Source organism: Taeniopygia guttata, chromosome Z (assembly GCF_048771995.1).
Source record: "Taeniopygia guttata chromosome Z, bTaeGut7.mat, whole genome shotgun sequence".
Classification (NCBI taxonomy): domain Eukaryota; kingdom Metazoa; phylum Chordata; class Aves; order Passeriformes; family Estrildidae; genus Taeniopygia; species Taeniopygia guttata.
In genome coordinates this window covers 59,727,108-59,740,205 of record NC_133063.1, presented here as the reverse complement: position 1 = coordinate 59,740,205, position 13,098 = coordinate 59,727,108, and the positions used below count along the sequence as shown (strand labels likewise).

Genomic DNA, 13,098 nt, shown 5'->3' with positions numbered 1-13,098 from the left:
TTTCCTACATCAGTGAAAATAGAGAAGACACAAGGAAAGAGACCATATGCAGGGATGCAGAGCACTGCTGATTTAACAGTATCAGTGGTGTCCCCTGAAAGCAGCAGCTCCTTATGTACACTTGTGCTAAATACTGGCCCTTCACGTTGATATCAACAAGTTCCTACTCTTTTAGGAAAGGCTTACACTCTTTTAAAGTGCCAGAGAAGAATGTTAGAACCCATGTCCCCAAGGACAGCAGCCTGATTCGCATCACAATACCACTTTTGCTCTTATTCCCCAGCTTAAGGCCCCTAAAGGAGCAGGACTCACAGAGTTGCTCCTTACCTCACCAGGACTATGAAAGACACATAAGAGGAGGTTCCAGGAAGATATAAATAGGGCAGAAGAAGTATGACATCTTAAAAGGTGGAAAGCCCCAAAAAGTGCAGAGAAATCAGCACAGGAAAGCAGGTGAGGGAAAAAACCCATAAAAATAACACTGTTGTGCGCACTATAGAGCAGAAGCAAAGAACTGGCTCCTGAAAAATAAAACCAGTTCTGGGAACCTTTTTGTATTTTATTATTTTTTCCGCTGCTTTGGAACAAAACATTACTTTTCTCCCTGTGTCACCAACTCAGTGTTATGCTGGCATAACCAACATAAGGTGCTTATTTGTGAGAAAAAACCAAAACAATACCAAACTGTTCTCCCTTACCTTCCAAAAATACTTACATTAATTATTAAGTGCCATTTGAGGTAAGCTTTGGTTTTGCTCCTACCATCCAAATAGCCTCTAATGAGCCTCTAACAAAAATTAATGAGCAAAAACCAGTGCAACAAACTTTAAAGTAATGCAATGCATTATCAGCTCTAGAAAGAGGACATGCCATCTCTGGATCCAGTTCTGCAGTGTTGGTTCACATAAGCAACAGAACACTTTGGTAGATCATTCTTCAGCCTACCTTTCTTTTCAATTGTCTCTACTATTTTGACAAGAATTGGTGGAGCAACATCAGGAGGTGTGAACTGCTCTGTAAGGTCTGGAAGTGAAAAAGCTGTAAAAAAAAAAAAAAAAAAAAAAGAAGAAAAATAAGCCAAGCTGCAGATGAATGTAATTACTTTTATGAAAATCATGACATGTAATGCAACTAGTTAATTTTTAATCACAGAACAAAGATCCCAGTTGTCATGGCTATATGAGAAAACTCCATACTTAATCAAAAAATGGAATAAAAATTATGATAATTGCATTTTTTATAGCATTTTCTTTCGGGACTTCAGTCCTAGATTCACTCGCCCTGTGTGCCTAGGAAAAGAAAACACAATAAAAGTTTGCAGTCTATGGATGTGCAGAATAAAATGAAAGTAAGGAAAGAAAAAAAATCTTTCAGTCTGAGATATTTACATACACTGTGCACTACTGTCTGTGAGTGCCTGATCCCCTTGGTAAAATAGACTTAAAAAGGCCTGAAATATCAATAGAAACAAGTATTTCATATTCACACACAAGCTCAGTAACTTCTGTGCATTTTCAAGCATCATACTATTATTAACTGTACCATTTACTTGAAGCAAGAATTTTCTCTTCTACATGGACTGGTTAGGAATAAATAGCAGTATAATTGGAAAGGGACACTTTATAGATTCAAACAAAACTGCACACAGGTTTTATAAAAAGTCAGTTTTCATGCAATCTGGTTTCTTCATGGAGAGAACATACTCTTAGAGGCATGTTCTGGCTCTGTGAGGAAAGATCTATCTCTAAATATACAATTTTTGCCAAAAGAATAATTTACAAGTTTTAGAGTGGTCCTGTTTAACACTTGGAAACAAAAATGTTCACATAAAGATATTGAACTACTGCCAGAACCATCTGGCATAGTTTGATGGATTATGATTGATAAACAAAAATTAATCATTGAAGCCAAACCTGCCATTTGCCTAAGCAATGGTGATCTCTGTTCAATTAAACTCATCATTGACAGAGAGCAATTCCTGAACATGTATACACAAAGGTGACTGTATGGATATGTATAAGTACATATATGCACACCCTCTGCCCCTATTTTCAGAAGACTGAAACAAAATGATGATGATAACTAAATAGAAGGAGAAAAAAAAACCCAGAAAATGATGAACAGAGAGTTTTTAAAGAAAAACTTTGAGATAGCAAAATAAAAAAACCAACAAAAACAAAAACAAAACAAAAAAAAACCAAACAAAAAAGCCAAAAACAAAACAAAACAAACAAAAAAACCCCAACACCAACAAAACCAAAAATATCAACTGAGAAAGAATATTTATCAACAGAGAAAGAGAGAGCAGACAATTTTGGCTGGTAATTCACCCTATTTTGAATTACATAACTTCATAAAAATGCAAACAACTTTGCTGTGGTTTAACCCCAGCCAGCAATCATGTCCCACACAACTGCTCAGGCACTCTCCTCTGGTGAGTGATAGCCAGAGGATAGGGGTGAGAGTCAAAAGGGTAAAAGTGAGAAAATTAGTGGATTGAGGTTGAGATAGTTTAATAGGGAAAGCAAAAGACACACACAAAAGCAAAGCAAATCAAATAAAGGTATTAATCCCATGGGCATGCGGATGTTCAGCCACCTCCAGGAGAGCAGGGTTTCATCACTGGGTAATGGTGACTTGGGAAGGCAAACACCATCGCTTTGTACATATCCCACTTTCTTATTCTTCCCCCAGATTTACTGCTGAGTACAGTGCTCTGTGGTATGGAATATCTCTGTGTCAGTTGTGGTCAGCTGTCCTGGCTGTGTCCTGTCTCAACTTCTTGTGCACTCCCTGTTTCCTCACTTGCGAGGTGGGGTCTGAAGTGGAAAAGGCCTTTACACTGTATAAGCCCCACTCAGCAATAATTAAAATACATCCCTGTGCTATTAGCACTGTTTCCAGCATGAATCTGAAATGCAGCCCAGTGATAGCTACTATTAAAAAATTACTTCTACCCCAGTCAAAACCAGCACAAATTTAAAAAACAGTAGGACAGCAAGGAAGGGACAGAAGTTTGGAAGTGCAGAGAGATGGCGAGTGAAATGAAAGACAATAGTAATGGAAGTGAAGCATACTGGCAAAAAGAAGCAAAATTATGGTAATGCTGGAAATACCTTTCTAACCCATTCATAACTGAGGATATTAGAAAAACAACAGTTTAACTTAGGAGGCCCGCAAGATAACCATTCAGGAGTTTCAAAAGAGTTGCCTATGCAGATCTCTGCCCTGCTGATTTTTTTTAATGACTCGAGAAAAATAAGAACAGTTCCCACAGATCCAAAGAGCTCTCATGCCTGATCTGTAATCTGTAAGGACAAGTAACATGCCTACGTTCTAGTGTCATATGTAAATCCTGGACAAAATAAAGAATAACTAAAACTAGGCTCATAAAATGCAACAAAAGACAGCAGACAGCACTGTAATTAAGGACATTCAGCATAGCTTTTTAGAAGATAGGTTATTTCCTTAGTGACACCTTTGTGAGCTGAAAAAGGCCAATGAGTAAACATAATAAACTCCAAAATTATGCCAGAGAGTTGACTTAGTGTAACACTCCGATTAAAAGCTAAATTCAATGCAAGCATGTTATACAGGTATATTAGTGCAGAACCAACTACTCAGGGAGCAAATGGACTTTTCAACTCTTTCCATCTTCCAATCACTTTCAGATTCCATGGTGCTTACCACATTCCATTTGGAATATCTCTTTTATATCTGCTTCATCAACACAAGATGGACTCAAATGGAAAATGCTGCACTCTAAGTAGCCTCTGCTGAGGCATAGTGAAATACAAACCAACAGATTTGTAATATTCAAATCAAATAGTTCTTTTCAACCCCAAACTATGTATCTATCTTATTATATGGACAAATCTATTGAAATAATAAATGAAAGATTAGTGTAGTATCAAAGGGTATGCTATGAAAATGTGAGATACTAATAGACTCAAGAGAATGTTGAGGGCTTTAAATGGATCCCTTACATGGTAGCAGAGGAAGGACAGGTTTTAAGAATAGAGTTCACATATTTTTACCTATGAAAGTAACTTTCTGGTCCCTTAGGGAGCTAGTAAGATTAAATTCCTCCCACTTTCATAACATCAACAAAATTGCTGAACAGCATCTCTGAACAAAGATGCTAATTTCCTAATTCCAGATCGAGGCAGCATGCAGCCACAGTCAGCAGCCTAAACTGAAACAGAGGAAAGAGAAAAGAAGGATAAATAGAGACAGAGGATGGAAGTCAAAACTAACAGACAGCTGAACCTTATAATCCCTCGGCAGTTCAGGGATGGCCCATCTAGGCTACTGAGCAGCACAGTGCTTTCTTCCATTAACAAAATTGTGCCTTGAAATGATGGCAAGACATCAACAAATACCTATCAACAAGGTGTATTAAGAAAAATAATTCTAATTTCCACTGATGTAGACTTTCTATGTGAAGGATGGAGTCCAAGGAAAGCAAAGAGGAGAACCCAGTGTAAGGGGAAGAAGCCCCTTACAAGGTGAAGACAAGACAATAGAGAAAACAGTTTGTCTCAGTAGACTTTACTTAAATTACTTCAGCAGAGAAGGCCTATTCCTGCAGCCTTTTTGGTGCTCCATGCTTTTCGTCTTAACTTTAATCAGAACTTTAGCTTAAAACCAGGTTTGTATCATAATCTGTTAAAATATCTTTGTTGTAGAGTATTCATCAATCAGTAATATTCTTACCTATTGAAAGCCTTTTGGAAGCTACACATTTCCCTTTATATTTACACAAAATCTGTAATATATCTATAACACATGTGTATGTGCAAACAAAATGCCACATTGCTTAAAATGAAGAGTTTACAAAACTTCCCTGCTAGCCTAAAATATGCATTTTAGGATTTCAGACTATTTCTGATGTCTCTTCCTGTCTTTATCTCAATCCTTTCCAAAACTGGAAACTTATATAGCCAAAGACATAACTGAACTTTTAGATATTACATGAGAAGTGAATGACAATCCTTTCCATAAATATATAGTCTGTAAAACACTTCTGTATTTGACTGGAAACTCAGGATATTAATCTCTCTTTTAAGCTCAACAGCAAAAACACACAAACAACAGAAAGACACACAATGGCAGGTCCAAAACCTGCAGTTATCAGCAACTCCAAAGTTACAGAATAAAACAGCTAAGTCACACAGTTACAATGCTCAGCAATGTAAAAGAAAAGCATTCACTTCATCAGCATGTTGAAGACAGCATGAACAAATTAAAATCATTTAACCTCTCACATGTTCTAGGATTTCCTACTCACTGTGCCACTTTCAATATAATTAATGCATAACATCATACTAACTTTTGCTTAAAATTTCCCAATTTTTGCACAAAATATAAAATTGCATTCATTTAAAGGCAAAAGGCTTCACAAGACACACATAGACAGAACCCCCCCCCCCCAAAAAAAAAAATTAACAGTACCCAAAGAACTGAAGCCACTTGATTACATTTATAGGGTAGATAGCCCAATTTGAGAACAGTGTGCTCCAGTTTCAAAATGCTGAGAGGAAATCTATGCAGCTAAACTGAAGAAAACTGCACTTAATTTCTGGAAAAAAAAAAAATTACTGCAAGAGCTAGAATACCAGGTATGATTAAAGAAGTCCTGATTAAAAGAAGTCTAGATTGCATGTACCAGAACAAAACCCAGCATGCATGTTAAGATTTGCAGTGGGAAAGGAAGACTTTTTAGATAGGTCAGTTTTAGTAAAAGACAACTGCATGCAACCTTCATTTAGTACCTGCTTTCAAAGTAGTCTTTTTCTTTGAAGAATGCTGTAAGGCAGCAGAGATGTTTGAAGAACCAAATGCACTCTAAAGCATGTGAGCAACTTTGTAGATCCCTTTGCTAAAATCCTGTGTCAGTTTTTCATTAAAAGCAATATTTTCCCCAAAATGCCTCTGTTTTGTTCTTTTTTTTTTTTTCTCCTTAATCCCAGAATCTCCAAAATATAATAGTTCTCAAAATGGTCTTCTTTCTAGGTCTAGTAGTGGGTCTCCAGATAGTAAGGAAGCTTCTTATGACACTTGATAAAAGCTGGGTTTTCCACTAGCTCTATTTTTACCTTGCTACAGTGAGAATCAAAGAGATGAACCACAAATCAAGGGTTCTCTCCAATCTGCAAACTCTTCCTTCTCCCTGTTTACAGACAGGACTGAACAGCTCTAATGCAATAGCAATGTGTGGGAGATGAGAGCATACCTTACATTCAAGGGTTGCCAGCACAGCTACAAAGTGCAAGATGAAACCAGCACACAGCTGCACCTTTTGGAAGGGTTCTCAGTAAAAAGATACAGACTTAGTACCTGCCAATGACCAGTGGAAATTTAAAGCTGCAATTTGGCTTCAGATGATTCTGAGACATATCTTTCATTACTACTAGAAGAAGAATGAAATTGAAAAGCATATATAATAAAGCCCCTTAAAATGTACAGTACATATCACGAAAGGGAGTTTCATTTCTAAATATTTAAAGGAACTATATACTAATTCTACTTGAATTTAACTTTGAGTTAAGATTATTCCATGAATGTTCTTATTTTTCCAGAAATTGCATTTAAGTTTGTGCACACATTTTGCATTTCTGATGTCAACACAACTACATATAAAAGTCTACCATTTGAGAGCTCAGGTCTTAAGATGATCATAATACTTATGGGGCATGCAGATATACTCTTTATGCATACAACTGTTTCCACTAACATAATGATTTTCTGTAGCTTTACACAGGTTCTCCTTGTTTGGAAGTCATACAATAACCCGAGACATGAAAGGTTTTACCAGTACTTAAATCAGCTATATTAAACATAAGAATATTAATTAATGCAGAAGAAAAAATGCCAAGGTAAGGATCATGGTAACACAAGTTGTGATAATGCTCCAACAAGATTAGCCAACAAACTGTAAAGAAATGAAGGCTGCTCAAGCACCTGAAATACTTAAACCAGCAGCACCATCAGTATAATGCATTATCAGTTGTGGACAATGTCGGAGGTTCCTACATAGTTCAACACCCATGCTTGCTATTGAAAATTCTGGGGAACACAGGAGCTTACATTCTTGATTGAAATACTATTATTTCAGCAGTTATGTACTCTACTAGGTGAGGGAAATGGAATTCAAACAATGTTCCACTACTATCACTCATCTTCCTTGAAACAGAATCTGAATTTCAATATGGATTCATAATGTTTGAGTTCAACTGCTTATCAGTATACAATATTGAATTCCAGTGAAGATGTGTTGAAAATTAGGACAGTCTGGCAGCTCTGCAGGGCCTTTCAGACCCTGGTATGTATTGAGCTGTCCCAAGTACTCCTCCAGAGTGCTGGCTGCTACTGACTCCCGCATTAGAGACAGCAGAACTTGAGGAGATTGTGCTGGAAACACACCAAAAGCCATGCCTGTGGAAACACAAGTTCAGACCCTGGAAAAAGCAGAAAGCACTAGGAAGTACGTAATCACATAGATGGATAGCACAACCTGAAGCTTCTCCTGGCCCTGAGGTGGTAGCTGGTACAGATGCTGAGCCTCAGCCACCACAGCCCTCTCAGCACCTGCTGTAATCAGCTGGAGAAGAAAAGGCCACATGAGCCTCAGAACACATCAGAGTGAAAGGAGTCTTACTGACAAAAACCTCTTAACTCTTTGTGGGAGAGAATTCTGTAATCCACTGAAAGTTTCTCAACAGTCTAAAAAAGTAGTCAGTTCCTGCAAAAAGTTTCAGTACAACAGTAAGAAAGACTAAAAAAACCACCCTAAACCCTAACTCTGGAGAAATTTTCCATAGAGATCTGTGTTTTGGGTTCAGTGTCAGACAAACACAAAAGATAAGTCTGGTATTACAATTAAATACCAAAGAGCAACTCACCCTGAAATTTGAAGACATTTGCCTTGACATTTGCATTTTCAGATAACTTAACAGCCCAACTACCATTAGCAAAATGTTTTCACTGGGCAAGATGTAAGACAAAAAGGTGAGAGTGAAGAGAAAGTCAGTGTTACTGTGTGTCTCAAATAAATCAAGGACTGTAACAGATAGTAAATTCAGCTGCAACTGTTGGTAGAGAATACTTCTTCTTGACCCTACTGAGATGATTTAGTTTGGCTATAGTTAAATGCTACTAGAGGTTGAAAGCAACATTTAAAGTGTCAGGAGGAAGGCTCAGGAGTGTCAGGAGGAAGGCATTGTTCAAGGCTCAATCACTTTCTCCAGTACTGGTTCCATTAGAAAACTTTTAAAACACAACACCATTCATGGAAAAATATAAAAGAGATTTAAGCTTCCATGAATTTGACACATCATTACAAGTGGCTTGATAAGTCTGCCAACTATTACTTATCCCTTACTTTTGTGAGAGGTCATCAGTCAGGCAGGTTGCAGACTCAGAGTATCACAGAAGCCTTGGCAGTAGAGAAGACTAGATTCAGGAGAACTGAAGACAGGTAAAGAGTATTGCAGCACTAGAAAAAGAAATGGTCATGCCCATCAACACTATGAGCCTTTGGGCTCAGAAGTCCATTTATTATGGAGGCAAAAAAATGTCTGAGACTCAGGATTTATTGTGAAAAAGAAATATGGAAATAATGCCTGCTTGTGACTTTAAATTAGTGAGGTACAACTGGAAAGCTGAATGAAAATACTACCATTTTATAATCTTTGAATATTACGTACCCAGTACAGTATGCTTCTTCCACTGGCTAACAGGTGTTGCATATGAAATGGAGGCCAAAGTGGTACCTTGATTTACATGTTTCCTGTTAACAGAACACTGAAGATTTCATCAGGATATACAGATCTGTACTGAGAAAAAAGTTTATTTCATCTGCTGTCATTTCTGTTTTTACTCCGTCTTCAATGATGGAACACCTGAATAAAGCCTTTCAAGGGCAACAATGGCAACATTTAACCCTCATGGCAAAACAGTATCCTGGCAATACACTTTGAGACTTCAAGTATCTTTGTAAAGCATTCACAGTTCTGCTGTGATCCTACATCAGTAACACAGAGTGACAACAACTTACCCAAGGGGCTTATATCAAAAGGATGACAACAGCAGCTCTCACAAGCATGACCTGTCAGTCCAAGTGTCCTATCCAAAACAAAGCCAACATTTCTAGATTCCTCTGTGTAAGGTAGGTACTAACAACCTGGCCTATACAGCGGAAAAAGGGATCTCAAACTGAATTTTATAGAAAAATGTACAAAACTTGTCGTAATATTCTGACATGTAACAAAATAAGGCAGTCATTTTTTTCACAAGGACAAACACACATATATTAAAATTGGGCAATTCATAGTCTAACCCACTAAATCTAAGAGGGTTAGAATAAAAACTGAATGTTACTTCATTTTATCCTAATTACACATAGTATGACAAAAAGACAAGGTTACCTGCATAAATCAATGCTGTAACTGAGACCTACTTTGCCTAGATGCTTCCCAGGGTTATCAGCACACATGCAAGCAATGCTCTGGTTGATAAAGTATCGTGTGCATGTGACTATGCAGGGAATTTTGAGGGCCAGGAGAACTAATTCCTCTCTTCATCCCAGTTTATGAAGTTGTGCCAGCTGCACTTGCAGGGCTAAAAAGAACATGGGGTAACTATGTGCAAAGGGGTGAAACAAGCCCTGGTAAATACAGATTAGTACAAGAACATAATTAGTAAAGAATATATGGCAGGACTAGGCAGAAAAAAGCTCTGATTAGATGTTGAAAGTCTTACTCAGTAAGATACCAATTCTCTGAAAGAAATACAAGATCTTTTTACCCTTCTCTGTCACAAAAATGAATACTTGTCCTAGAGCTGCTGCATTAATCAACTAAGACAAAGCAAAATGAAAGTAGGGAAAGAAAGAACAAAGACATTGTGTCCGGCTTGAGGAAAGTTTAGTTGCAGAGATAAGCAGAAAAACAAAACCACAAAGCAACATAGTATAGAGAATTATATTCCTTTATAACAGTTTAATACTTTCAATAGTGGCTGATAATCATGTTTCACACTTATTAATTTAATATTTCATAAAGACCTGTTTCTATCATCAGTTGAAATGGAAGTGATAATGTCTGTACTGGGAAGAAACTCTGTACATAATATTCTATCAGATTAAACCTCAATAACTTTATTAATTATGAACTGTCAGACATTTTTCTCATCTGCTACAGAATATATTTCTTAGAAATAGAAGCTATAATTAAAACAACAGATGTTCTTTGTTGGCTTCATCTGAAGCATGGGTAATTTTTTAAAAGCAGCCTATACTTAAGACAGTATTCTGCTTCCCTCTATGGGTGAGCTTCTGCAATACTCTTTTCCCAAGCAGAAAAGAGTTTGAATTTAATGACTGCAACAATTTACAACTATTATTAGCATGATTAGAAAACACGACCAGTACTATTCTGAAGAAAAAAAATCATTAACTAAGTAAAATGTTCTGGCATGAAGTGCACTGCATAATGCCATACATAATGCACAGTTTTTCAAAAGAATTTCCCTCCCAAAAAGCAAGGAAGAGATGGGAAAACCACCTGCTTATTCAACTCTTCTTTCAAGGATCTGTGAGATAAACAGAAAGAAAAAAGTAAGAAATAAGCAAGAACACACTAAAAGACATCTTTCTTCTTCCAAGTAGAGGAGGCACTCAAAAAGCTGAGGAGAATAGAGTCTGGGTCAGGATAGACTTAGCTGGAGCCAAAAACCAAGCAGGCTAGCACTGGGACTTTGACACTGCTGGCTTCTAGGAGAGGCACATCTCACCTCCCTCAAGTGGTCTGGAGCACTGGCACAGCTTGAGGCTTCTCATGCTTTTCTCAGGCGTGGCAGACTGGTGAATAATTCTTTCTTATCTTTCACTCTCAGGGATCAACCTTAGCCCTGTGTGACACGCAGAAGCGCAGCAGTAGTAGTGTTCTCACATTCCCTATGAGCATCACTTTAAATGGAAGGACAGGTTAATGTCTCTAAATAGAACAACCCAGCATAGATTTCAGTGCATGATTCCAATGACAGAGAAAAAAAATATTTTAATAAGCCAACACCTGTTTTTCATGTCTTGTTGACATCTGCAGGTTCCCTGCCAGCAGTTTTCAGTCAGAGAGATTCTAGCAGATGAGAGGTAAGCTGTGATGTAAATACCAAGCCACTGCATCATCGCCACCATGCAAGGAGATGATGACAGAGATGACAGAAAGGAAGGAATAGAATGGGGTCAACCAAGCAGCTGAAGCAATAAAGTACATAGCTGCCTTTTTCATGAAGTGAGGCTTGTTATATTCCCTCCCCTTCCTTCAGGATTGCTGTTCGAGAACTAGAAAAGAGCTGAGATCTGCAAGAATTTGAGTAACTTGGCCTGCTCAGTTCTCCTCAGAGACGCTAAATGACAATTTCAGCTTCTGGCAGTGGTTTGACATGAAACCATACATGCTATCAAGAAGGGAAATATATACCACAGAATGTTCAAGTGTAGTGTGGATAGTGCTGGCATGAGGACAAACAGCACATTCCATTGGCAGCTGCAACTTGTGACTTACTTATCAAGTTCCTGGTGCTTCAGTGTTATTATTGCCATTAAACATCCAGATTTGTGTGGTGGTACACAGCAGTCCTTATTAGACAAAATTTTGAGAGTTCTCAAAACAAAACCTCCCTCACTGGCATTACGACTAACTTAGCATTCCCTTAGAACTGTTGCCAGCTGCCTTCCCACAAACTACCTTATTGTTCCCAAGGATATTTATGCCATGATTTCTATTAACTTCTGCACTCTAGACTTTTTTTTTTTTAATAAAGCAAGAGTGAAAATTCACTAAAAATATAATTTATTGTAAAGTGACTAGATGTATGCTAATATATTTACAAAGTACTTTTGCTACAGTCACTCTATAAGGAATGAGCAGCAAAGCTCCCTCTGATGCCTGCTATACTACACAGACATATTAACAAAATTATATTGCAAGAGTGTTGAGACCACCACCAGGGTCAAGCACTCAAAGCTTAAGATCACAAAGAACTAAGGCTGCATGTGCAATTTCAGTTCATGCTTTCATCTCTTTTCATTTAATGACATCGAATTTTCCCCATGAAATTACACTGCCCATTTCAGTGCACAAAGACCAGAGCTCTCAAGGGATAAAACTCAGCTGAAGAACTGAGTACTTTAGTACCTGGAATATTATCTAGACTGTACAAGGACACATGGTCATGCTGTAGGCTTATATTCTCCTGTTTATTTTCCTCTTCAAACCTTAATTTTCTATCATCTCATCTCAGAATGGCTTCCCATGTAAGAGTACTTTGGTCCACAATTTGTTCTTGAGTTCTTCCTACCAAGTGGGAGAGGAAATATGTATTTGTTTTTCCCTGGAAACATTGGACACATAGGAAAGAGGCAGTTACCTATCTTTTAAGGGAAGGAACGCTGAGGTCTGGCTCAAGAGGCACTTGATAATTTTGGTTCTGGCAACCAGTGGAAAGTCATTGTGAGATTATTTCAATGACCTCTATCAGATAAAACTTCATAGGTAAACCAAGTTCATGTGCTGGAACCATTTTCGTTTAAAAAGTAGTAATATGTATTTTCTTCTGAGTAGTCTGGTGCTATCCTAAAAAGATTACTAACCTCAATTCCCTTTCTACATATAAATGGTGACAGTTAGAAACAGTGCTCCAGCAGCATCTGCTCCTTCTGTGTTGAGAATGACCTGTTCCATCTCTAAAGCATTCTTGTTCCTTATTGCTGTTTCCTTTTTTCCAGTAACATAAAGTTCCTTATGCAAGGCAAACACTGGCTTGTGATAGTATCTCTGCTTGAGAAGAGCAGAATTTAAAGCATTCTCTTTTTATTCAGTAATCATAATACATAAAAATTCAGGGCAATATGTTATTTTGCTCTGAAAGAATGCTTTGTTTTGTTACCTTTTTGCTGTAAAGAAACTAATGAGAGAAGAATGCCAACAAATCCCTGTCAAACTATCCACAGAAAAGAAATCTAGAAGAAAAGAATAGGCTCTTCACAGCTGCAAGAAAAAGATAATGTGTATTACTACGCTTGAGGAGTCAAGT

General features: G+C 37.5%; 1 protein-coding gene across 1 annotated transcript in view; it reads right to left on the bottom strand.

The window, feature by feature from the left end:
• The window catches only part of PIK3R1 (phosphoinositide-3-kinase regulatory subunit 1), a 60,331-nt gene that overhangs the window by 25,825 nt on the left and 21,408 nt on the right, over positions 1 to 13,098 (bottom strand). The window contains exon 3 of the mRNA XM_030258789.4: positions 946 to 1,038. Within this exon, the coding sequence (XP_030114649.2) occupies positions 946 to 1,038 (93 nt within the window). The remainder of the gene's footprint in view (positions 1 to 945; positions 1,039 to 13,098) is intronic.